The 25576-nt window shown below is 59.1% G+C and overlaps 3 protein-coding genes across 9 annotated transcripts in view; 2 read left to right on the forward strand and 1 right to left on the reverse strand.

Moving 5' to 3' along the window:
• Positions 1-9535, forward strand: part of TTLL4 (tubulin tyrosine ligase like 4) — a 29208-nt gene extending 19673 nt beyond the window's left edge. The window contains exons 12-19 of the mRNA XM_064451354.1: positions 421-519; positions 1095-1229; positions 1945-2082; positions 3903-4005; positions 4605-4815; positions 7108-7178; positions 7738-7820; positions 8641-9535. Coding sequence (XP_064307424.1) covers positions 421-519; positions 1095-1229; positions 1945-2082; positions 3903-4005; positions 4605-4815; positions 7108-7178; positions 7738-7820; positions 8641-8782 — 982 coding nt within the window. The 3' untranslated portion in view covers positions 8783-9535. The remainder of the gene's footprint in view (positions 1-420; positions 520-1094; positions 1230-1944; positions 2083-3902; positions 4006-4604; positions 4816-7107; positions 7179-7737; positions 7821-8640) is intronic.
• Positions 9536-11112: 1577 nt separating this feature from the next.
• On the forward strand, positions 11113-16588 carry PRKAG3 (protein kinase AMP-activated non-catalytic subunit gamma 3). Of its 7 annotated transcripts, none has more exons than XM_064451357.1 (12): positions 11113-11189; positions 12015-12581; positions 12666-12893; positions 13169-13214; positions 13344-13398; positions 13514-13640; positions 13752-13917; positions 14096-14133; positions 14304-14512; positions 14598-14691; positions 15361-15438; positions 15958-16588. In XM_064451357.1, exons 2-12 carry the CDS (start codon positions 12111-12113, stop codon positions 16372-16374), a joined length of 1929 nt encoding a protein of 642 aa, XP_064307427.1. In that variant the 5' UTR covers positions 11113-11189; positions 12015-12110; the 3' UTR covers positions 16375-16588. The 7 variants fall into 7 exon arrangements, with proteins under 7 accessions (XP_064307427.1, XP_064307430.1, XP_064307428.1 ...); XM_064451360.1 differs by having other exon boundaries at positions 14366-14512; positions 15958-16110; XM_064451358.1 differs by having other exon boundaries at positions 12666-12747; positions 12835-12893; positions 14366-14512; positions 15361-16110.
• Positions 16589-17405: 817 nt separating this feature from the next.
• Positions 17406-22919, reverse strand: LOC135313356 (sterol 26-hydroxylase, mitochondrial). The gene is made up of 9 exons (XM_064451363.1): positions 22648-22919; positions 20327-20517; positions 19863-20062; positions 19581-19778; positions 19282-19442; positions 18760-18926; positions 18361-18442; positions 18075-18275; positions 17406-17978 (listed from the first exon to the last, which is right to left on the reverse strand). The coding sequence occupies exons 1-9, from the start codon at positions 22885-22887 to the stop codon at positions 17853-17855; spliced, it is 1566 nt and encodes a 521-aa protein (XP_064307433.1). The 5' UTR covers positions 22888-22919; the 3' UTR covers positions 17406-17852.
• Between the last annotated feature and the right edge of the window lie 2657 nt (positions 22920-25576).

Consider the following 25576-nt stretch of genomic DNA (forward strand, 5'->3'; position numbering starts at 1 on the left):
GCCTCAGTGAAATGGCTCTACTAAAAGATTTATGGGGATCTTGCTGGATTCCTGCTCTGAGCTGCTTTGCAGTTCTGCGGGGGATGGCCTGCAGGAAGGGGAGGTTTGCTGAGGACACAGAGAGGGAGGGAAGAGAAGATCTGGGCCTGACATACCTTGCTCATGTGCTAATTTGGGACCTATTACTCCAGTGCTTGGACAAGTCTATGACAGATTTATATTCCTAGTAGCCTGGGCCTACAAGACGAGCGGCCATGCTGGAGAGGGTAGCAACCAGGAGCTGAGGGGTTTGAGGATGGCAGAAGGATAGCCCTGCCAGGGAAAAGCTTTGTTGAGGCTCCCCTCTGCCACTTTCACTCCCCTAGCAGGGCTGGGCAGCAAGGGGCTACAGAGCTACCTCCTTTGTTTTCTCTCTCCCAGGGCACTCAAAGCTCTCTGGAGTTACCTGGCCCAGAAGGGAGTTAATAGTGAGGCCATCTGGGAGAAGATTAAGGACATCGTTATCAAAACCATCATTGCGTGAGTCCTGTCACCCCTTGCTCTGTGCCTGGCTGCGGGGTGCACCCTGGCCCCTCTGGCTTTCCAGTCCCCTCTCAGCCTGGTCCTTTTGCTCTTAGTCTAAATGCTGCCACTGCTGTTGGCATCAGTATTTCTCTCTGGATCCTTCCTTTCACCCTGTTACTTATGGTCGTGCTGCAGTAGCTGCAGTGGGTATATAGACCGTATATTTCCTGCAGTGCAGGGGCGGAGGCCAGGCAGGTGCGGTGCACCCGACACTCTGCCCAGCTTGTCACCCACTCCCCTGATTGACCAGGGTCCCTGAGAAGGAAGGTCCCCTGGTGCAGGATGGATCTTGCGTTCAGGGGAGGCTCCTGCCTGACAGAGCAGGGATGCTCAGGATGCAGTGCTGGATCCATACGCAGTGCAGCAGCAGTAGCTCACAAGCCTGTGTCGGTCTCTCAGCCCAGCTGCACCCGCACCATGTGGCTGTATACACTCTCAGAACACTCTCAGAACTGGCAGCATGTGCTGTGAACAGCCAGAGTTCTGCTGTCTGACTGTTGGAAACAAGCATTTTTTCCCTTGGCTTGCAGATCTGAGCCCTACGTGAACAGCCTGGTGAAGATGTATGTGCGGCGGCCGTATTGTTGCCATGAGCTGTTTGGGTTTGATATCATGCTGGATGAAAACCTCAAGCCCTGGATCTTAGAGGTCAACATTTCCCCAAGGTAAAGCAGATTCTGAGCCACAGCAGATAATGGCCTTTCTTTTACCACAAAGCGAATTTGGCTCATGATGTCCCTGGCACCCTGTGCTGAAAGACTGTGGGCTTTGAAGCCTCCCTCTCCAGATTGCAGGAATCAAAGTCCTCCCTGTCTGCGAAAGCAACATTTATCTGCAGCTCAGAAAGCTTTGCTGGGCATGCTCGAGCTAGAGCCAGGGAAGAGTATGTTAAAAAAGGAAGGGCGAGGAGGGATGTGTCATGTAGGGAACAGTTGATGGCACAGATTTCTTCTTTGTGTGGGCAGAAGCGATCAGCGGGTCCTTGTGCACTGTTTCGTGCTTGCTGACGGCACCCAGCTGCACAGTGTTGGCTGTGCAGGCAGGGCCAGGAGCTGCGGTCCTTCTGTGCATGGCCTCTCCTGCCTGCGAGAGCGGATGGGGATGAGCTGGACACAGAACTGTGATCCCAGATGGGGGGCTCTGGGTTTCCAGCAAATCTGGGAAGAGGTGGAGAAATTAACCATTTCTGGTGGGGAGCCCCTATTCAAAGTGCTGTTGTCAGGATTGTTCTCTCAATGTCTCATGGCTGTTTGTGATGAATCGAGGGACAGACTGGCTTTTGAAACCCAGGCAGTATTAACCCAGGGACTGATCTCAGGGCTGTGGGGTTTGGCACCTCCATTCTAGCACTCAGACTGCTGTGATGCTTCCACCACGCAGCCTCCACTCCAACTCCCCGCTGGATGTGAGCATCAAGGGCCAGATGATCCGGGACCTCCTCAACCTCGCCGGTTTCGTTCTGCCCAGCACGGACAGCATGGCCTCAAAGCCACAGGCAAGAAGCGGCTCTAGCTGCAGGTCAGCCCCCTTTTCTGTCAGAGGGGCAGGATTTTCTCTTGGGGGATTTAGTCTGGGGGCTGCTTGCAGCCCAGGAAAGGCTGCTTTCTGTGCTGTTGAGAGCCTGTGCTTGCTGGTTCTTCAGCTATGGGTCTGAGGGACTTGCATCATTGCTGGGGTGTCTGGTTTCTGCAGTCTCTTCAAGGCAGAAGGATTTATGCCTTCTCTGCAGGTCCATGTTAGAAGTGAGGCCAGTGTAATTTGTGCTTGCTCTGCAGTTAGCCGAGTTGTACTCTACCCTCCTTCCCCCTGCCAGAACCAATGTGATGCTGAGGCACACTGCCTCCATTTGCTTGGAGCGCTGTCTGGCTGCATTGGGGCTGGATCCACTTACCCTCTACCCCAGGGCTGATGTGCTGCTGCCTTGAGCAAAAGGAGCACCTGCTATTTTGCAAAGGCTGGAGTCGTCTGTTCCTTAGGCAAGACTGCAGGTGTCAGAGGCTGTAGACGTATAGACAGGGTTGTGCACAGTCTTACCTTGCAGCTAACATGACTGGGCATGTGTCCACCAAGGCCCCTGCTCCTTCCGTGTTTGTCCACAGTTTGGGCTTATGCTGTTTTCAAACCTGATGGTTCAGGGGAAACCAGTCCTGCTCCCTGCAGCATAGTGGCTGCTGACTGTTTGTCACTGAAGGAGCAGCTCGCTGGGATGAGCACCAGCATGCGGTGATGTATGGGCATGCCAAAAGATGGGACTCTTGCCCTTCGCCTGCCCTGTGCCTTCAGCAAAGGAAGAAGCTTGGAGCACAGGCCCGTTCCAGCCGGAGACCTCTCGCCAGCTCATCTGCGGTGCTTTGATCACACACTCGTTTATGGCTTGCAACAGAGGTGCTGAAGGGCAGGTGGCCTCGGAGGGACCTGCAGGGGATTAAGCGGATCCTGAACGTGGTTCAGATGATGCATTACCAGAGTTCTTGCATCCAGGGTCAAGCTTGCTTAACCGTATCTCCTGCCCTGGGAAGGATAGGAAGGGGTTTTTATATATGGGCATAATTCCAGTAGATTTGCATGTTGCCCGAGCACCATGCAGCACAGCCTTGAGACTCTGCTCTCCCTGTTTGGATCTGCACACAACTAATTATTTTTGCAGCAGCAGCAGAACAAATTAGCTGTGTTAATATAAGCATTAAAAGGTGCTGGACAGCTATCTCCCAGAGTCTGGCATTCCCAAATGGTTCAGTTGGGTGCTTAGAATTGTTTAGATGGTTGCTGGTCAGATCGTACAAAAGGCCAGGATTTCCCATGGCATGTGAAGCTGGAGCTGAATTTGAGTCTTGAGAGTTCTTGGATGTTGCAGGAGGAAGTATTTGATCTGAGAGTTCTCTCCTTCCTTGCACAGTATAAGTACTGAGTACTCATACCCCTAGCCCTGTTGTTACAGTTAGGAAGCTGTGTTCCAAGCAGGATGTAAACATGAGATCCCACCAGGCTTCAAGAGCTGTGAGTCGGGTCACAGTGTGTCTTTTGCCCTCTTGCATCCTTTGAGTGTGAGGTGATAGTTCACCTTTTGGATGAAGAAACGCTGAAGTGCCATAGCGAGGAGCTGGCAGGGCCCTCCCTGTTCCTCTGCCCATCACCTGCCTGGGGCCTGAGCTGATGCATGAGGCTGTGGGTGCATCACTGATCTTGGAACTAGTGAAATCCTGGACAAAGCGTTCTCTCCTCCACAGCATCTTCCTGAGGGTGTCACTGCTCTCACAGAAGTTGCTGGAGCAGCTCTGCCATGACAGGACTCTGTTTTCTCTGGTTAAATGCTCTGCTGCCTGTTCTTGTGTCCTCAGTCTGAGCAGTGCTTTGAAGGAGAAGCCCAAGCCAGCATCTGAGCATTTCATAGCAGAGAAGATGAAGAAAGCCTACTACTTGACACAGAATATGCCTGACCAGGTATGACACAATCAGCTCTGAGACTTGTGCCATCCTTCCAAGCCACTGTCCCAAGCAGTCTCACGTCTGTCCCTTGTCCCTCTCCAGATTGTGCCCCTCTGTGGGGACAGCCAGATGACAGGGAGCACTTGGGCTCCAGTGGGTTACAAGACAGCTGGTCAGAAATAAATTGGGTTTGCTTAAGCCACTGCTGCACTGGCTCATCTTTACATTAAAATAGACACGTGCTCAGGGGCACATTACCCACCAGACCCCAAACAGAGTCTGAGCACTGCCCATTCCTCTTTGTGTCTCTGCATAGCTCTCATAGCCTTTGCCTGCCAACCCTGTGCAGGTAGCAGGGACGTTTGCTTTGTGTGCCACCTGGCAGTGCCTGTAAGAGAGGTTGGGCTGCAGAATTGGGGATCTCCTCAGCTCTGTACAGCATTGAGGTCACCCCTGAGCCTAGATTTCTTTATTTTCCAAATTGTCTGTGTCCCAAAGATCTCAGACACATGGAGACCTCTGCCTGAGAGGGTTTAAGGAGTGGGGAGGTGGGAAGGGGGACTGACAAAATGTAGTTGAGTTCTCCCTGACCCTGGGTTTGCTCTTGTCTGCAGGATTTTTATTCTTCTGTCTTGGACATCCTGACCCCAGATGATGTTCGCATCCTGGTGGAGACAGAGGACGAGTATTCCCGGCGTGGGCAGTTTGAGCGGGTGTTCCCCACCCACATCTCCACGCGGTACCTGCGCTTCTTCGAGCAGCCTCGTTACTTCAACATCCTGGTGACCCAGTGGGAGCTCAAATACTACTTGAATAAACACAAAGGTAACTGCCATCTGAGAGCCTGGCACAGTCACCTGAGTCAGGCAGGCTGCCTGCCGGCAGTTGCAGAAGACTTCTGAGCTGTGCATGTTGAGGGAGTGTTGTCTGCCTGCACACTAGCCACAGGAAATGTGTTACCCTCCCAGACTGCTTTGAATGTCACTAAAAGCTTATTCTGAGTTGATCAGAGGTGCTGACTGCTCTGGTAAGCTCAGCACCCACACTTCTAGGTGTCCAGGGGCTAAAGCAGGCTGGGATTCTACCTTCAACCTGTAATTTTGGCCTGTTATTGCATTTTTCTGTCCTCTTTTGAGGAAGAAACAACGGGAGTCACTGGGCTTTGCTCCTTACAGGTGACCTGTGAAGGAAAAATTGGGCCTACTCCCTGGTCTCCTGATGCTTTCTAATTGATGAAAAACAGTTAGCGTGCACACAGAGGAATTTTTCCTAAACACTAAAAATCTAGCTATCATTTCCACCTTTCCAGGACACAACTCTGCAGTTTAATAAAAAGCATCCTTTAATGAGGCATAGCTGGGCTGGACCAATTCCTTCTCACCCAGGGCTATCTCTATCAGGGCTGCGGTAGAGGCTATTTAGGAGAGAGAACCAGTGAGGTCTAATGTGAGGGGTTAGAGGACATAAAAAGTCTGTGGATCAGGGCTCTCCATCCAGCATCTGCTGTAGCTGGAGACGCTTCTGCAGGAGCTGGCCCTCCACTGAGGCGACCATATGTGTGCTCCTAGCCTGGCTGTCATGCAAAGAAAAAGAAAAAATGCTTTTGTCACTTCTCATTGGTGTTAAAGCAAATATCACAGGGGTCGCTAACAATCTTTCACAGAAAGACAGTAACCTCATAGCCCTCTCCAGCTGCACTTGTCAGCATGTGTCATCCTTTGCCTTGCTAATACCTTTGCTAGATGCTCTGCTGTCAGCTGGAAGAAAGATCCTGTCATCATCTGCACTGAAGTGCTGCCCTGAACTTTGCTGCTCACGCCGGGGTCCTGGTTCAGTGCTCCAGCTTCTTCGAATCAACCCAGCAAGCAGACTTGCTCTACCCCCTCGTTGCTCTTCACTTCTGAGTAAAACCCAACCTCCCCTGGCCCCTTCCCATTCATGTATGTTCCACGCAGCTCTCCTCTCTCCTTGGCCAGCAAGGTGCAAAGCCCGGGCTGGTGCACAGAGCCGGGACAGGGCTGCCGAGCTGCGCTGATCCCCTCAGCCCCCAGCACCTGGAGTGTTTTTTCAAAGGTCCTGGGGCTTGCTGAAAGGTCACTGAGGAGCAGAGTTTGGGCAGCAATGATTCGTCCTATAGCCAGGCCTAGTATCATATAGCAAACCACAGTAACCCCAGCTGGACAGCATCAACAGCATCAAGTTCCTGGCCATTGCTCTGCTGGTTCTTAAATCTCAAGGCACCTTAGCTTGTGCTGTGGCTCTAAGGCTCTTAAAAAAAGAAAATTAGAAGGTAGCAGCCTTGGATTTTTCAAGATCTCTGGATTAGTAGAGAGCAGGGAACTTGGCTGTAGTGGGGACAGCTAGCAGGAGGTAGGAGGAGGCCTTGGAGGAAGTGGAGCCTGTTCAGTGCAGTCAGACACCTGGCTCTGCTTCAGGGTGACCTCCTTGTGCTCTGGAGCAGCACATCTTTTGTGCATCTGGAGGAATGGTCCCTTCCAGTCACACCGCTGGTGAGCTCGGTCTGTGCCAGCCTTGTCCTCTGCCAGGGATGGAGACCAGGTCTTGGCCCATATTGAGCTCCAGCTGGATCTGTGCAGGGAAGAGAAGATGGACTGGGAAGCTGCAGCTGATCGGTGCTGTGCAAGGAGGAGGTTGCCTGAGCTGCCCTCCTCTGGGAAAGGGGCTGGCGACAGCAAAGCTGCTCCACTTTTGCACTGTAGGAACTTTCACCAGTGCAGCACAAATCAGGTGCTGCTGTTGGCAGGCACCGGGCTCGGGGGGACAGCCAGTCTGGTCTAATTCGGCAAATCCTGCGTTGCCCCAGTTTCCCTGCTTAACTGAGCCTGCTGCACGGCGCGTCTGGCTCCCTGGGAGGAAGGCCGGCACTGCGGCAGCCCACATGCTGGCACTTGCTGGTGTTTGCTCGTACAAAGGGTGAACGCCCTTGGTTTACCCCGTGTTTGCTGGGACTCAGGCACGTGTTCAGCTAGTTACTGCATAGCATGTACTACGCTGTCAGTTCACTCCGTGCAGCATATTTGAGTGTCCCAAGCTGGGAAGGCTTAACTCTCTGCAGACTTGGTCATTTGTTCTCGCTTCTTTTCTGTCACTTCCTAGGGCTGGAGCTTCTGAAGAACTGGTGTGTCAAAGGGTACCACACTGGGGCAGGGATGGATTCAGCCCAGATGGTGCGTATGGCTGTGGGTAAGCTAGGGAGAGGTGGTTGTTTGCTTGGGCAGAGAGCCTGCTTATTCCACTTCCTGTGGCTCCTACCCTACTTGTTTGCTCTCTTCTTCTCTTTCTGCCAAGGCCTCTAGGAGTCTGGAAAACCCTATACTTCTGTAGCGTGAAGTCCACCATCTATCAGATCTGCAAGTACTTTGCATCTGAATATCCTTGAGTGCACTGACCTGCACTGCCCTGACCTGCCCTTTATTCCTCTCTGTGAGGGAGCCATCTCCGTCTGTCACTCCTGTGCCTTACAGCAGGCTAATCCAGTGAAAGAAACCCACTCTTTTGACCTTGAGATGCTCTGCTCCCACTTACAGCAGAGGGATTCATTAAAACAGAGAGCAAAGACTGCTCTGTTTGCTATTCTGGGAACAGTCTGGTGGCAGTGACGATGCACAGCAGTGTGAAGCAGTTCAAGCTGAAGCGCACTAGGGCAGCCTACAGCAGAGCCCAGCAGGCTTGAGGGATTTTTGCCACAACTTAATAGCCATTTGGTTGTCTTTTCTCCTCCTGCAGTGGTCGTTGCCAAAGTCTTTCTTTCTCCAGAAGAGCAGCATTCAATCAAATGGCTTCAGCAAACTGGAACTGGTCAGACTGGGGTGAGTTTACAGTGGCTGTGACGTGCATGATGTTTACAGTGTGGCTTTAGGGCTGGTGTACTGAGAGAGAACTGGCAGCAGGGAAAGCAGCTTTGTTTAATGGGGGACAGCTTGGGTTGCAGGCTCTGAAGCCAACCTCCGCTCTCTGGAGAGCCAACTGATGGGGCTGGCATGATGTCTATGCGACTGGGCATGTCTCCTTGGCACCGTCTGCCCAGCTCAGATGGGAGTGAGGCCCAAACCAGCCAGACTGGTGATGTTTGGGATTGTCATGGTCAGGACACACTGACAAGATGTTCCCCACAGGGACCCATACCACTTCTGTGGTCTCTGATGTGGCCAGCAGTGAGCAGAGGCTCTCAGCTGCAGCATGGGGCTGGGGGGAGCAGTGAGGCCTCTGAGTCTGCTGCACTCTGCCAGCTTCCCAGAGCAAAGCTGGGCTGCAAAATGGGTGCTGCTGGCCCCGACAGCCTCCTGGCAGAGAGGTGGAGGACTGGGGTTCATATGGGCGGGCCAAAGTGGAGGGCAGGCACACCCCTGGTGTTAAGGGAAAGGGCATACCTGCTCCTGTGCCCAGGCCAGGGTGGGGTGGGGTTTGCGTGCAGCCAGGGAGATCAAGCTGTGACCCTAAAGTCCCGTCACTGTCTTGGCTGTCTGTTGGGGTGACTGGTACTGCCCATGGTGGGGGATGGAGTAGGTGAGCCTGGTAGCCTTGTCTCTGAGCCTGCCTATGATGATACCTCAGGTGAATGTTGCTCTGTGGCCCTTTTGATCCTTTATCACTGTCCCTAAACAGCATGGGGTCTCCTTTTTCCTGCAGCACACTCCTCCCTTCAGCTGGTGAAGACCTCACGAGATGCCTGGAGCCCAGCCCTACTCAGAGCTTACCTCTCAACAAGTGCACTGGTGGAACCAACCAGAAATGTGCTGGCTGCCTCTCGGGCACCACCCTGGTGATGTGACCAGGCAGCTGCCGTCCCTCCCTGGGGACACCTAAACCTACCTCAAAGGAATAGACAGGAGCTGGCTCTGGAGAGCAAGGACTGTGGACTGTGGGAGCCCCCTGCGCTGCACACTTGCCTGTGGGGCTGTTTTTAGAGAGGGATGTTTTACTGGGCAAGAGCTGTGTGACTTCTGTTTTTAAAACAAATGGCAAAGGCTGTGCCTTCCAAAGGGGAAGTTGAGTTTGTCTGGCCTTTGTCCTAAGCTGTTTTTAAAGCCTGACATGGTGGTGGTGGTTTCTTTGCTGCGTGGGAGCTGGCTGAGCTTGGAGTCATCCTGGCCTTCCAGTCCCTGACCAGCACAGGCTGAGCCCTTGCTCGCCTGCGTGTCTGTGCTTGTTTGTCCTGAGCCACTGGGAGCAGAGTCTGCTCCCGCAGCCTGTCCCATGGAGAAAGGTCCCCAGTCACCACCCTGCACTGACTGATTTTGTCCTTTCTGAACACCTGGGCCAACATCCTGCCCTCCCGCAGCCTCGGGGCCTGGGAAGAACCTTGGGCTTCCACATCCGCTGCTCGAGAGAGAGACCATGGATACCAGTGTGGTTCTGGTTTGTCGTGGGGCTGCCAGGGAGGGAGCATCTTCTTGAGGCTGTCGGCTCTTGCAGGTGACCTGCAGTGTGCGTGTGGGGACTGCAGACTGGTGCTCTTCTCCTGGGCTCTGCTTTGTATTTTTCCTTTGTTTCTCAAGGATTTCTATAAAACTTTTAACACTCAGCTGCTCTCCTGGCCTGCATCTGCCTCTGTTTCCCTCACCCATTTGGGTCCGTAGGGCAGCTCGGCTCTCCCTGCACTCCGACGGGCTCCAGTGCAGGTAGGGTTTGTGCCACCACCCCACCATTCCTCTGTCGTTCCCGGGGCTGGGGGTTCCTGCTGCCCTACAGCACGTAAGTGTGCCCCCCCTGCATGGGGGACCAGCTTCCAGCATAGCTGCTGGGCTCTGGGGTCTGCCTTATGTCCTGGGGTCTCTCCTACAGATGATTAACCAAGGGGGACAGATCAGCCCAGACCTGTAGCAGGGGAAGGAAGTATTGGGCCCCCTGAGGTGTCCCTTGCCCGCTTCGGGTTGTATCCCCCGAGCCTGGCGGGGGGTGACATTGGGCACTTGGGCAGGTTGCTCAGGACCCTGGGAGGTGGTGAGTTCCAGGCTCTGGGCCTTGCAGAAAGCCCTTCTCTCCCTGCAGCCCCCTGCTGCCCGGAGCTGGGCCCTGTTTCTCCGGTCTCCTTGGTGACAATCTCATTGCTCCTCGGCTTCTCTCCAGCACCTGAAAATAGCTGCCGAAAGTGGAGATGCCTGCTCCCTTCCCTCCGCCGGCACCCGGCCGTGGCCAGGCTGGAGCCAGGCTGCCTGGCTCAGTGCAGCTGTAAGCGCCCGGCCCCATCCCACCCCCTGCACCACTGTGGGGCAAGGGCCACCCAGGACCGGGACTGGGGCAGCCACTGTGTCCTCATGTCACCCCAGCCCTTCTGTCCTGGCCCCAGCACTGAGCTCCCTGCCTCATCCCTCCTCTTCCTCCCTGCCTTGGGGTAGCCCCCGGGGACAGGGACTTTGCTCTTTGCACCCTGCCACAGGCCAGGGTTCAGCTGTCCCCTGGGAGTCAGACAGAGGCACTTTGTCCCTTTGGCCTGGCAGCTACCAGCCCGCTCGCCCACGGCTGCTCCCAGGCCGGCACGGCAGACGGCCAAGGAGTTATTTGAACCTTCCTGAAATAGAAATGGGGCTGGGAGCGACCAGAGGGCAGGCTGGAGGGGGTGGCCCTGCGGGCGAGGGAAGAGGTTCCCCGGCAGGCGTGGGTTGCTGCTGTCGTGAGACCTGGGGTGGCCGGGGATGGCAGGCCCGCAGCAGGACCCTGGGCAGGGGCAGGCAGGGCCACGGTGGCATGGGGGGAACAGGGTCCCCAGCTGCTCTGGCTGCTGCCCAGCCTGGGGATGGATCCGGCCCTCCTCCAGCATTCCCGGGGCAGCGGGGGGCTGTGCCTCCGCCTGCTCCTGCTGTAGGATGGGGTGGGGGCAGCACCTGGGTGGGCAGGGCCACATCCTGGCAGACACTGAGCACCGGTCCTGGAGGACTGGGATCCGTGGGGTTGGAGGACAGGTTTTTTGCCCCCAGCCATATCTTCATCACCCCCTTCTTCGTGTTGTCCAGGGCCAGCACTGTTGCCGGGGCCAAAGCCACCCCCTCCAGCCTGGTGCTGTGGGGTGACGCAGTGCCTGCGGGCGGTGGTGTCCCCCCCCGTGGCGGGGGGGGGGGGCATGGCTGGCATTGCTCGCTGACACCCTATCTGCCAGGCCCCTGCCAGCCGCGGGCCCAGAATAGCAGCACTGCCCTGCAGTCAGCATGGAGCGACTCCCCGGACCCACTGCGCCCCAGGTACTGCCGGGGTGGGTGAGGGGACTGGCCTGACAGCCCCCCACTTGGGTCTGAGCCACCCCTGGGGTGAGGGGAGCCTGGGGGGCCGGTGACCCCCTTCCCACAGCCAGACAGCCATGGGGACAAGGCCACAGAGCTCAGCCTAGCCCACCTGCCGGCCCTGGGAAGGGTTGGGGGATGTCAGCATAGGGTCGCCTCCTTCTCAGGGTTGGCTCTGGGCTCCTTGGGGAGCAGTCCCTGTGCCTTTGTTATTGTAGGGTGGCTCAAGAACATTGGCTCTGCCAGCGGGTTCGTGGTCGCTCTTCCTGCCAGGTGTGCTGCTTTGTTATGGTAGGATCTCCTGGGGACCAGGGGGCATGGGGTCAGCCAGCCAGCTGTGCCCGCCTCCCTTCTGCCTGGGGCTGCCTCCCTTGTTATTGTAGGGTCTCTCAGGGCAGACCTGGTCCCCGGGGGAGCAGGTGGGGCTGGCAGGGCTCTCGGCATGGGAGGAAGCAGGACCAGGATTTACACCTTGGGGTTGGAGAAGGAAGAAGTCAGGTGCAGAGCTGCTGTGGGGCGTGCTCGGCTCTGACAGCAGAGAGAGGAGCCAGGGGGCCCTGCCATCCCCTCCCCTGACCCGAGGACCCCCGCTGTCCCCCCAGCATTGGGGCACAAACTGGGAGTCCTGGGCTGGAGGCACCATGGGGCATCCCCACCCTGAAAGGGTGATTCCCTCTGCCTGGCTTGGCAGGGGCAGAGCAGCCAGGTGGGTGCAGGCAGCACCCATGGATGGGGGAGAGGCTGGGCTGGCTCCTGCTGAACCCCGCTCTCTGTGTAACCCCTCAGGTGGCGCTGCTGGATGCTGCTGCCCGCCCCGAGGAAGAAGGTGGGTAGCAGGCAGGGCCTAGGTGTGTAGGAGGGGGTGGCTGGCTCACTCGTGCAATGAGTGCATTGGTTCTCTGGCCATCCTGCCCATACCCCTCATTGCCCCACTCATCAGCTCCTTCCCATCAGCTCCCAGTGCCCCCAGGCTGGAGAGCAGCAGTGCTCTGTGCTGCCCCTGTGGGGTGGGGAATGGGGGGTTCTGTGGGGAGCACCCCCACTCCCCCCAGGAAGGAGGGCTCTGAGACCTTACAGCTCAGCTCACCAGCCAGGACTGGGGCAGGTTTGCCTACAGGGTTCCCAGAGGCCTTGTGCCCCAGGGAGGAGGTGGAGGAGGAGGAGGAAGAGGACAGGCAAAGGAGCCCAAGACCTGTCACCTTTACACTGGGCAACGAGATACTGGGGCTGGGCCCGGAGAGTGAGTTTCAGAGCCCTGATGCTGAGGTCTACATGCACTTCATGAGGAGCCACTGCTGCTACGATGCCATCCCCACTAGCTGCAAGCTGGTTGTCTTCGACATCTCTCTGGAGGTGACAAAGTGGGAGGTCAGCAGGGACGGGTGGGGGGAAGCAGGGTCAGGGACACCCTGACCCCACTCCCCACTCCACTGGCAGATTAAGAAAGCCTTTGTCGCACTGGTGGCCAATGGGGTTCGTGCTGCCCCACTCTGGGACAGCAAGACGCAGAGCTTTGTGGGTGAGTGCCAGCAGTGCCGCCTGGCCCCTTCCCCTACCTGCCTGCAAGGGGTGTGGGCATTGCTGCCAGCCCCACGTGTCTCCGCAGGGATGCTGACTATCACCGACTTCATCAACATCCTCCACCGCTACTACCGCTCGCCCCTGGTGAGTGTGGCAGGGAGGGCACGGGGGTCAAGGTCAGGTCAGGTCACCTCTCCTGGGCCCCTCTTCCCTCTCCTGGTCCCCACTTCATCACTAGACCATGACTGGAGGATGCTCTGGGCCAGCCCAGCATCCACTTGGTGCCACTCTACCCAGCACTCAGCATATGACCCCTGTGCTCAGGGCAATGGGGTGGGATGCCCAGGGAAGGGGAAAGTGCCATAGCCCCCTCAGTCCCCCATGGGGCCACCATGACCAGGGCATCTCCCTGCCCTCAGGTTCAGATCTACGAGGTGGAGGAGCACAAGATTGAGACCTGGCGAGGTAAAAAGCAGGGGGCAATTGGGGTAGCTGGGCTGGGAATGTTGCACAGGGCATGGAGGTAGGGTCCAGAGATATGGGGCTGCATGAGGGGCCTGGGGGACCCCCACTCCCACCTCTCTCCTTTGGCAGAGGTGTACCTGCAGGGCTCCTTCAAGCCGCTGGTCTACATCTCCCCGAGTGATAGGTGAGCACCTGCCTGCTGGGGGAGAGCACACCCCACTGCGGGGGGGATGTGTGTGTGTGTGTGTGCCTGGGATGCAGCCCTGTTCTCCGCTCCACGGTGTCTCCATCACTCACAGCCTTTTCGACGCTGTCTACTCCCTGATCAAGCACAAGATCCACCGCCTGCCTGTCATCGAGCCCATCTCGGGCAACGTCCTTCACATCCTGACGCACAAACGCATCCTCAAGTTCCTTCACATCTTTGTGAGTGCTGGGGCTGCATGTGCACACACACACAGTGGGTGTGTACGGGTACAAGCAAGAGTGTTGGGGGATGTGTAGGTGCCAGCCTAGCTCTGCCTTGCCCCACCACAGGGCTCCACCATCCCCAAGCCACGCTTCCTGAAGAAAACAGTGCAGGAGCTGTGCATCGGCACCTTCCGTGACGTGGCTGTCGTGCCTGAGACTGCGCCCATCTATGCCGCCCTGGAGATCTTTGTGGACCGCCGCGTCTCTGCCCTGCCTGTCATCAATGATGCTGGTACCTGGGAGGGGACCAGCGACCCCCCACCATCTTCCTCTGCTGGTGGCTCTGGCCCCAGCCCCATCCTCACCCAAAAATTTCCCTTCCTGCCAGCTTGGCTCTTGGGGTGCAGAGGGAGTATGGCAGGCGGTCCTCAGGGCCCCCTTTCCAGCCCCTGTGTTGTCTCTCCTTGCAGGGCAAGTGGTCGGCCTCTACTCCCGGTTCGACGTCATTGTGAGTACACTGTGTGTTTGCACACCTGGGCATGACTGGGGCCCCTTGCACACTGCTGGTGGGGCACTCACACATGTCTGTGCCCATGCAAACCTACCGCACGTGCACTGATGCACATGCCAGTGCAGATCTGCCACGTGTGTCACTGGTGCTTGGTGCTCCCTCCTCAGTGCCAGCACAATGGGGTGCGAGGACATGTCGGGGGCACTGAGCGGGGCCACGTCTCCCACAGCACCTGGCAGCCCAGAAGACCTACAACAACCTGGACATCAGCGTGCGGGAGGCACTGCGGCAGCGCACCACCTGCCTGGAGGGGGTCCTCACCTGCTATCCCCATGAAACCATGGAGGACATCATCGACCGCATTGCAAAGGAGCAGGTGAGTGGCCGGGGTGCCTCATGCCAGCGCCAGACCCTCCCACTCACTGCCCAACCTGCCTGTGATGCTCTGCCTGTGCCCACAGGTCCATCGCCTTGTTCTGGTGGACGAGAACCAGTACCCACGGGGCATCGTCTCCCTCTCAGACATCCTCCAGGCCCTTGTGCTCACTCCCGCAGGTATCGATGCTCTTAACTCTTAGCCCGCGACGCTCCATCTTTCTCCACTTGCACCCTCCATTTCTCTCCACTTCAGGTAGGCGCCGTCCCCTGCCACAGCGCGCCTGTCCCCTCCCTGCTGCTGGGTCACTCCTGCACCTCGTCACCTCCCTGCTCAGGCTACCCATCTCCACCCCAGCCAAACTGGCCCTGGGGGACTGAGGAGGCTGGGGCTGGGGTCCTGCAGCGCTGGGTACCCAGGTGGGGATGGCAGGACCTGGATGCTGCTTGTCCCTGGGGATACAAGGATCACAGGGGATCCCTTCTGGGGTCCTGATCGCTGGTGTATGTGAGGATGGGGGAACCTGCCACGGAGACACCCCCAGATCTCCATCCAGGCAGCAGGCAGGATGCAGGTTTTGCAGGTCCCTGTGCTTTGGGTAAGGGTTTTGGGGTGTGATGCACCCCAAGAAAAAAGCCCTTTTTTGACCTCACTTCAAAGCCCCCCTGAGACTTGAGCCCCCTCCAGTGCCATTCCCGGGGGACACAGAGGGCACAGACCCCCACTTGCATTCCCTGGACATGCTGCCCACCACGAGCCATGTGCATAGCATGGCCAGCCCATGAGCCATGGCTGGCAGAGCCCACCAGCCCCTCCACCTGCAGCGACCCCAAAACTTCTTGCTCCAGGGACAGGGCTCACTCCTGGGCCGCGCTGGGAGCACACGGCCCGGCCACCTTCACCTGGCTCCTCTCACCCACTGCCTGGTGAGTCCTCATTGGTGATGGGTGGGCACGGTGCTGGCACCCACTGTGGCACCCATTTAGGGGTGAACTGGGGAGGGGGGGCTGGCCCCGGTGCCCAGCTGCTTCCCAAAGGCAATGATGTTTTTTTTGGGGTGATGGTCATGGGGAATGGTCTTGGGACAGCCCCAAGCCCACCAGTTCCCCCAGCAGTGCCCAGCTGCTGGGACTGGGAGTGGTGTGTGTTAACGACACCAGACATGGGATCCCCATATTTCCCCATCACGGTGCCTTCACTCACCCTATCCCTGGTGCCCACAGGCGTGGCTGTGCCAGGAGCTGCTAGGGGGGCACCAGGATGGCCCCTTCCAGGCCAGCGCCCCCGTCCTACTCCAGGGCTTGCATCCAAGCAAGGGATGGAGGCAAGACCCTGCTGTGCCCGTGGCTGCCGGGGCAGGTCGGAGGGCCATGCCACAGGGTGCCCAGCCCAGCACTGGTGCCCTCTGGGGGGGTTATTGCCTCATGTGCTCTCTTGCTCTGCAGGCATCGACCGAGCCTCACTCTGAAGACACCAGGGAAGTGCAGTTGTCTCATCTGGCTCGGGGGTCTCTTGCGGGGCTCTGGGGCCATGGAAGGAGGCTTGGGCCCTGGAGGCTCTCCATGGGGAGAGCCTGCCTGCCTGCCTTAGTCCTGGGGCTCGTCTTGAGTCCAGGGCCAGATCCTGCCAGCCTCGGGGAGGCAGGGAGCGGAGAAAAGAGGGCCCAGGGGTGCCTCCCGCCAGTGAGCACATGGCGATGCTTGATGGGCACCGTGCTGCGAGGAGCCGTGTCATGTCCGCAGCTGGGCGCAGGGACCGGCATGGCCACCCTGCTCCCATCCTGCTGCTGGATTTGGCGCTTTGGCTGTGGCTCCCCCTGCTCGGTGAGCACAGTCCTGCCGGTTGCACCCACTGCCCGGTAGCATAGACTCTGCTGCACACACAGGCTTGTTTATTGTAGGGTCACATGGGGCTGGAGCTCTGTTGCAGAGGCACAGTCTGCACCGGGGCTGGTGCCAGGATGGGCACTTGCATGGGGACCCTGTGCACGTTTTGGGGTGGGCAGGGGGTATTTATTTATTTGCTAGTCTGTTCAGCCTTGTAATAAAGCAGCCTGCTCCAGGCACTGTTGCCTCACCTTCCTGGGGTGCAGCTGGGCTTGACTCCTCTGGAGAGAGCCGGGCTGGGTACGGGCTGCCAGCTCTCACCAGGGCTGGGGCGCCCAGCCTGGGACGCCCACAGGGACCTGCTGCAGCAAGGGTGGTGTGGGTAGAGGGTGGCACCGCTGCCCTGTGGGCAGAGCCAGGGTGAGGGGGACCTTGGCCTGCCACTGGTCATGTAGCCCTGATGGCTCCACTGCGACAGTGATTAACAGGTCCCCTTGGGGACACTCTGGGCATGGCAGCCTTGGCGGCAGCAAGGTTTCTGCCTGCTGCTTCCCTTCAGTCCAGCTGGGCTCCCTTGCAACAGGAAAGTGAGGGGGGTTCACCATGGGGGTGTCCTGTACCCCAGACCTCCAGGAGCCCGGGCAAGTGGCAGTGCATCCCCTGCCTGTGGCTGCTGCCAGCTCTGAGCCCCTGTAACAGCCCTGGGCGTCAGCCCTGTGTCCCCTCTTGGGGACTGTGGGAGCTGAGCTGATCTCCCAGCTACTTTGCCTGGAGCGGGCCTGCCCCTGTTCCTGTACCCCCATATCAGCGTCTTGGTGTAACAACGGCTGATAGCAAAAGGTCCCGGCTGCTCCACACCCGCCCTGTGCTGGCTGGCTCTGCCAGCAGATGCGGTGCCAGCGCTGGGTGGTGACAGGCCCCCTCCTCATTGCGGGGGACATACTGTGTTATTGCTCTCCTTGCCTGGGACCAGGGCTGGCTCTGTCAGGTGCAAACCCCAAACCCCCGCCAGCAGCTCAACTGTCCCCAGGGAGGCTGGAGGGGAAACTGAGGCACAGAGAAATGGCTGAGGCCAAGGTCAGCTGTTCAGAGAGGACCCAGACGTACTGGCTCCAGGCACAGATCCACACGCAGCTACACAAGGACGGGACGAAGGAGACACTGAATGGCTGCAAGCTCCCTCCCCGCACCACCCCCAACCCCGGCAGAGCTCTCCCAGTTCCGATGCAGCCCAGCTGGGCATGGGAAGGAGGGGGGACACAACCCCTTGCAACATGTGAAAGGCACAGCAGTTCCCCAAGCCTCCCGGATTCGGGGTAGGGGGGACACTAGTGCCCCAGGGGCAATTTGGAGGCATCTCTCATCCCCCTCTACCTTCCCTACAGTGGGGCTGAGGGCCCCCTTGCCCAGGTCAGGCAGGGGGTTGGTGCTGGGGTGAGTTTGGCTTCCTGCCCCTCCTCGTGGGGCAGTGGTGGTCCCTGCTTGGCACCCAGGGCTGGGGGGTCAGCACGCAGTCAGGGGGCCTCTGGGCGAGCGATGAACTCCAGGTTGATGGGCTTGTCAGCCACTAGGACGATGCGGGACACGGATGTCACCTCCACGCCACGGGGGTCCGGCCGCACCTCGAACGCCTGGATAATCTGTGGGGAAAGAGGGGGTGGCAGTACCTCAGGGACTGCCTGGGGCCCCCATCCCAGCTCATGGCGAGTTTCCTGGGGTGGGGGGTCCCTACTCACCCTGGCGAGGGCCAGGTGCATCTCCAGCTCAGCAATGCGGCGGCCGACGCAGGCACGGACCCCATAGCCGAAGGGGATGGAGCTGAAAGGGTGGTGGGGGGAGCCGTGGCCCCGGAGCCAGCGTTGGGGCAGGAACCGCTCAGGCTCAGGGAAGTAGGTCTCATCGTGGGACATGGCATAGTGTGCCAGGACAAAGAGGGTCTGCGGGGCCAGAAGCGGGGCTTAATGATCCGCACCTGGCCCCCCCGAGCACAGCGGGGGTCCCCGCAGCACGGCCCCCACTCACGTTCTTGGGGAAGAGGTAGTCTCCGATGACAATGTCCTTCTCATAGAAGACCCTTGCGTTGGTGGGCACCACGGGGTAGACCCTGGGATATGGGGAGAGCTCATGGGGAAGCAGGACCCATTTGGGGATCCCAGAGGGGGAGAGCCACAGGCAGGACAACGGGGAGCATTTCCTGCTGCTCAGCAGCTCTGTCCCCCTCCCCAGGAAGGACGTGGATGGATGTGGCCCTGAGGGACTGAAATCCAGCCCTGCACCCTGCCTGGCCTGTGCCTCCAAGTCCCCCATCACCAGCCACCCTGGCTGGTGCATCCGCTGGCTGGGGGGGGGTAAGGGCTGCCACCAGCCTGGGTAAGGGGCCGTTGACAAGGACCCTGGGGCAGGGGCAGGGCTGGGCTGTACCTCAGTGTCTCCTTGATAACGGCCCGAAGCATCGGCATCTTGGTGATATCCTCAGCACCAGGAAACCGGTGAGCTGGCACAACAGCTTTCAGCTCCTGGTACAGGGTCTCCTGGATGCCCTGGTCCCGGGAGAGGTGGTACAGGGCCCAGGACAGCGTGTTGGAGGTCTGGGAGAGGAGAGCGCAGAGGGGAGTGAGGGAGATAGGGCCAGTACCTAAGCAGCCTTGTGCCAAGCATGGCACTAGTATGGCAGCAGGCAGCCCCTGCTCCAGCATGCAGGGAAATCAGGGGTAAGGGGCAGCGAGCATGGGAGAAACTGAGGCAGGGAGCAGGGCAGGGAGCAGAGCGGAGGACAGGGTCTGCACTGACCAATCCCTGAGGGTTTGCCCTATGGGGCATCAGCCCCCCAGCCCACGAGCCCTGAGCTCGCAGGTGCTGGGGAACATGCCTGAGCATGACCTCATGCTTTCCCCAGCATGGAGCTCAGCAGGGATCCCCCAGCGGTGGCTGCCCAGCTCTCACCGTGTCCACACCAGCCAGCAGCAGCTCGGCGACACTGCCATAGACCTCATCCAGGCTGAGCCTGCCGCTGGCCAGCAGATAGCTCAGGTAGCCGGACACCTCCTTGCCCCGCTCCACCTGCCCCTCCAACTCCTCCATCTTTCTGTCAATCAGGGTCTTGCCTGCAGGGACAGAGAGCAGGACCCAGTGCTGACAGAGCGAGGGCGGCCAGAAGGACATGTGGGTGGGGACTGCCCCACTTCTGAGGGTCCTTATAGGGTCCGATTCCACTGTGCTGGGCCCCAATCATCACCACTCACCAAAGGCGAAGATGGTGTCCCAGCTGTCCAGGTAGCGGTCCCAGAAGGGCAGCACTTTGCGGCTCCATCTGGGCAGGACGGTAGCAAAGATGGAGTTCTTGAACATGAGGTTGATGGAGTCGATGAAGCGCTGGGTGTCAGCGGGGACCTGCTGCTTCAGGCACCCGATGCGGGTCTCAAAGAGGATATAGGAGATCCCTGCAGGGGGAAAGGCCACATCCAGACCCCCGCGGGGATGGGAAGAGCAGGGCAGAGCAGGGGTGAGGGGGAGAACTCCCCTACCTTCCAGGGCAAAGCGGTAGAGCAGGTTGGCCACGTCCCCCACCAGCACCCCTGAGGGGCTGCGGCTCCGCTCCTCCCGCAGGCGCACCATCAGGTCTGACACCACCTCCCCGATGGCGTCTGCATACAGCACCGCCTCGGACGGTTTCAGCAGCCGCTTGTTGAGGACCTGGCGCAGGCGGTACCAGCGCTCCCCTTCTCTGTGCAGGGACAGGGCTCAGTGCCGGGGCATGGCCAGGCAAGGAGCAGTGGCTGTCAGCAACTTCCTAATCCCCGGTGGCATCTTCCCAGTGCTGGGCTGGAACCACCCCAGGGGTCTTTCCTCCCCCCATGGCCATGCCTTTCTGCTTGAACACACTGCTTGCAGGAGAGGGAGCAATGTAAGCTGCCACCCGGACCCTACACCTGAGGAAGGCACAGGAGCTGCTTGCTGCCCTGCAGAGTGCAGCCAGGGAAGGACTCACTCAGTGAAGGGTCCGTAGGGCAGGCGCCGGGTGTCCCGGTGTTCCTTCCACAGGGCCATGTCGCTCCGCATGGGGTACTTGCCCTCCTGCCGTAGAAGCTGCTCCAGCACCACTGGGCTCCCAATGTTGATGTTCTCATAATGCCCAAAGGTCGACTTCCAGATGGGGCCGTAAATGCGCCGGGACATCAGCTGCGATGCACCAGAGCACGGCAGGGTCAATGGGACAGGGGCAACGCTGGGGCTGGATCAGTCCCTCCCTGCCTCGACCCTGACCTGCATGTGTCCAGCATGCTCTGCACCCACCCCAGGGACCCCTCAGTACCAGCTGGGCCCAAGCACCTGCCTCTGACCCCCCCAAACTGGCACGATCCTTGAAGTGCTGTGCAGATGGCTTAGGCTGGTGTCTCCAGGCACATGTCCTCTGCCAGCACTAAGCACAACAGGCACTAACCCTGGCACAGGCTGGCACATCCCTCACCCACCCTAGAGATGCACAGAGGGCCTGGTGGGTCTTTTGGGGGAGGCAAGACCAAAAGGGGACAGCGGGGACAGGGAAAACTGCCAAGCACAGGGCTCTGCTGAGATGCAGGGCCATTGCAGAGGCTGTTGGCAGGTCCAAACCGTGCTGCTTCCAGCATGGCCCCAGCCATGCTTTGCTCAACCTGGGGACAAGAGTCCTCATGCAAGTCCTTGAACCTGCCACCTGATAAGGGTGGTTAATGATCAGTGCTGGGAGGGAAGCACCAGGCTGGGGCAGGACTGGGCTGCTCCCAGAGCAGGCTGCCACCCCCCGGGCATGGCCCTGGGGCCACGGGCTCACAAGCCAGTCAGGGGACATCCACCAGTATCAGCCCCACTCTGGGCTCTGCCAGTCACATCTCTCTTCTCCCTTGGGCTGCACCCAAGGGAACCATGCCTGCCTCCCTGCTGGGGAGCAGTGTGACCCCAAGCACATCCCTCGGGGGCAGTTGGGCACCCCTTTGCAAGTGGTTATGCACAGGGGCACGTCCAAGGGGTGCCTTCCATCCCATCCAGGCACTCCCATAGCCCCTGCAGAGTGGGGCTAAGGCTGGGGTGCTGCAGGGAACCTTGCTGGGAAGCCCTGGTCCCCATTCCCCGCAGCTGCGAGGATGCACGTGGTACAATCTCCCTTGGTGACTGACTGCATCGCAGCCTGTGCCCGGATTCAGCTGGATTCGTCACCGCGGGGAGACGTTCCTCACGCGTGGTGGCAGAAGGAGGGGGAGGGACTGCCACCCAGGTGCCGCAGGCGGCTCTCTGGGTGAACACCCTGCGTGCAGCCGTGGGCAGCTGTGGCCTGGGCTGAAGCCTGCCCATTGGCATCTGCTGGCAGCCAGGACCTGGCGTGGCACAGGCCTGGGAGAGCAGGGCTGAGAGAAACCAGAGCTGCTGGGATCTGGGGAAAGGCACTTCCAGAGCATGTGGGGATCTACCCACAAGGACAGGCTGTGCTTGGAACCCCAAGGGCAGGAGGGAGCAACAGGGAGCTCCCGTGCCCGCACCCAGAGACCTCACGGCCTGGCGACAGCCCCTTCTCCAAACAGCAGTGCCCAGTGCTCTGTGGTGCTGGGGAGGCCTGATCGTACACACTCCTCCTGGCTGGTCAGAGCTCCAGGGCGCTGCAAGATGCTGCCTGGCTCGTGGCTGTCACTTGCTTCGACGTATGAGGGAGTGTTGACAGAAGAAAATAAACACCTTTGCCTATCCCTCCCCTGCCTGCCTGCGTACCATCTGCCCAAACCTCTGCCTGGCTGCCTGCTCCCCAAACCACGGCTCCTTTGGCTGGTCGTGGCCGGGGCAGCTTGGGCTGCCCAGGATTGCCAGGCTCCCATGAGCCGCCCTCAAACCTTTGCCCTCAGCTGCCCAGCTGGCTCGAGGATGCCGGAGCAGCCCTGGGCTGGCAGGACCCTCCAGGGGCCACCCGGTTCTGTGCGGGCCCCTCTCCGTGCTGCTTGCCCCTGCGTCACCCCACGGTGCAGGAGGGCTCCCTGCCGCCCAGCCCCCCTCTCCCCTGCCCCGCTGCCCCCGCTCAGCTCCCCCTGCCCTCACCTGTAGGCTGCTCCCCCGCCAGCCCATCGCACCCTGCCCCCAGCACGCAGCCGCTTCCCCCCTTGCAAAGCCCCCCCTCCCGCACAGCACCCTCCCTGCCGCCCACCCTGCACCCCCCTCCAGCCCACGCGCCCCTGTCAGCCCCCTCACGCCCTCGCACCCGTGCAGGATGCCCAGGCCCCCCCCCCGCACCCCGCAGCCCCGGCCCCCCACCCCCCGCAGCCCTCGGGCCGGGCTGCCCCGACGCACCTGGAGCCGGTGCGTGTGCAGCAGGTAGCCCCGCAGGAAGAGCCAGACGAAAGTCCGGAATAGCCCCGGCCCCGGTAGCTCCTCCGGTCCCTTCAGCCGCGCCGGCCCCGCCGCCGCCGCCGCCGAGCCCCCGGTCCTGCGCGGCGGCCCCGGGCTGCTGCGCGGCGGCGGCGGCGGCGGGCGGGGGCGCAGGAGCAGCGGCAGCAGCGGCCGACGGGCCCCGCCGCTCGGACCCGCCATGCTCTGTCGGCAGCGCACGGGACGGTGCGGTACGGGAAGGACCGGGGGAGGCGGGAGGCGGCACGGGGGGCGGTGCGGGGGGCGGCGCGGGGGCGGCAACCGGGCACCGGCACCGGGCACCGCGCACCGGGAACTAAGCATCGCGCACCGGGTGCTGCGCACTGGGTACCGGACCCGGTACCGGCTGCTGCTGCGTGCTGGGTATGGAGTACCGGGTGCTGCGCGGCGGGGACCGAGCACCGCGTACCGGGCATCTTGTGCCAGCTACTGCACACCTGCTACCAGGCCATGGATACAGGCTACGGCATGCCGGGTGCTGGCGCTGGCACACCAGGTACCATGTGCTCTACACCAAGTACCGTACACCGAGCACCACACACCGTGCACCAGGTGCTAGGTACCAGGAACTGGTACCAGCAGAACCCAGTGCCACATACCATGTATTGGGTGGCACGTGCACGGCACGGTAGGTACGGCACCCTGGGCACAATGTAGCATGTGGCACAGGTACCAGCACCAGGTACTGCACACTAGGCATTGCACACGGGCGGCGGGCACTGGGCACCGCTCGTCAGGCACCAGGCACCGTGTGCCATTGTGTGCAAGCACCGGTGCCATGCTCTGGCACTGGGACTTGGGGGCTGGGGGCCAAAGTGGCAATGCTAGTGCCATCACATACAATGGGGGAATAAGCCAGGCCAACCAGAGCAGTGACAAAGGTGCCTTAGCTGCCTCATGCGGTGGCAACCAGGAGACCAACTACCTCAAGGGTGTGCATGGCTATAGTGGGTCCTCGTGCACCCTTCCAGGGAAACCTGTGTGCTCAAGTACCTTTCTGACATGCCTGTACACCAACGCACGCAGCATGGGAAATAAAAAGGAGGAACTAGAGATCTGTGTGCAGTCACAGGGCCATGACCTGATTGCAATCACAGACACATGGTGGGACAGCTCACATGACTGGAATGTGGTCATGGATGGCTGCAGGCTTTTCAGGAAAGACAGACCAGCAAGTTGAGGTGGGGGAGTTGCTCTTTATGTGAGGGAGCAACTGGAATGCATCGAGCTCTGCCTTCGAGTGGAAGGAGAACAAGTTGAGACCTTGTGGGTAAAAAAATTAAGGGGCAGGCAAATATGGGTGACACTGTTGTAGGCGTTTGCTACAGGCCACCTGATCAGGAATAGGTAGTTGATGAATCCTTCTACAGGCAGCTGGAAGTAGCCTCATAATCACAGGCCCTGGTCCTCAAGGGGAGCTTCAACCACACTGACATTTGCTGGAAAAGCAACATGGTAAGGCATGCATGATTCAGAAGGTTCCTGCAGAGCATCAAGGATAACCTTTTGATGCAGGTGGTGGAGGAGCCAGTGAGGCGAGATGTGCTGCTCGACCTTATACTGACCAACAAGGAAGGGCTGGCTGAGGATGTGAGATTTGGGGGTAGCCTTGGCTGCAGTGACCATGAGATGGTGGAGTTCAGGATCCTGCATGATAGAAGCAGGGCTATGAGTCAGGTTACAACCTTGGACTTCAAGAGGGCCAACTTTAGCCTCTTCAAAGACCTGCTAGGAGGAATCCCATGGACTAGGGCTCTAGAAGACAGAGGTGTCCAAGAGAGCTGGTCAATGTTCAAGGACCACTTCCTCTGAGCTCAAGATTGGTGCAACCTTGGGAGGAAGAAATTAATCAGAGGACCCAAGAGGCCTGCATGGATGATCAAAGAGCTTCTCATTAAACTCAAATGGAAGAAGGAGGTTCACAATATGTGGAAAAAGGGAGGAATATAAGAATGTTGTCAGGGTGTGCAGAGGTGTGACGAGGAAGGCCAAGGACCACTTGGAGCTAAATCTGGCAATGCATGTCAAAGATAACAAGAAGGGCTTCTTTAAATACATCAGCAGTAAAAGGAAGCCTGGGGATACAGTGGACCTTCTGCTGAACAAGGAAGGGGCCCTGGTGACACAGGATGCAGGGAAGGCAGAATTACTGAATGCCTTCTTTGCCTTGGTCTTTACTGCTAAGGCTGGCCCTCGGGCATCTCAGCCCCCAGAAGAGGGAATAAAAATCTGGAGAAAGGAGGACTTCCCCTTGGTTGAGGAGGACTGGGTCAGAGATCGCCTAGGCAAACTAGATACCCACAAATCCATAGGCCCCAATGGGATGCAACCACAAGTGCTGAGGGAGCTGGTGGATGTTCTTGCTCAGCCACTCTCCATCATCTTTGAAAGGTCATGGACGACAGGAGAGGTGCCCAAGGACTGGAGGACAGCAAATGTCACTCCCATCTTCAAAAAGGGTAAGAAGGAGGACCTGGGGAACTATAGGCCAGTCAGCCTCACCTCCATCCCCAGAAAGGTGTTCATCCAGCAGTTCATCCTGGAGGTCATCTCCAGGCATGTAGAGGAAAAGGTTATCAGAAGTAGTCAACATGGGTTCACCAAGGGGAGATCATGCTTGACCAACCTGACAGCCTTCTGTGATGGTGTGACTGGCTGGGTTGATGAAGGGAGATAAATGAGTTGTTTATCTTGACTTCAGTAAAGCATTCGACACTGTCTCCCATAGCATCCTCATAGACAAGCTGAGGATGTGTGGGTTAGATGAGAAAACAGTGAGGTGGATAGAGAACTGGCTCATCAACAGAACTCAGAGGGTTGTGATCAATGGGGCAGAGTCGGGATGGAGGCC

This window comes from Phalacrocorax carbo, chromosome 5 (genome assembly GCF_963921805.1).
Source record: "Phalacrocorax carbo chromosome 5, bPhaCar2.1, whole genome shotgun sequence".
Lineage (NCBI taxonomy): Eukaryota > Metazoa > Chordata > Aves > Suliformes > Phalacrocoracidae > Phalacrocorax > Phalacrocorax carbo.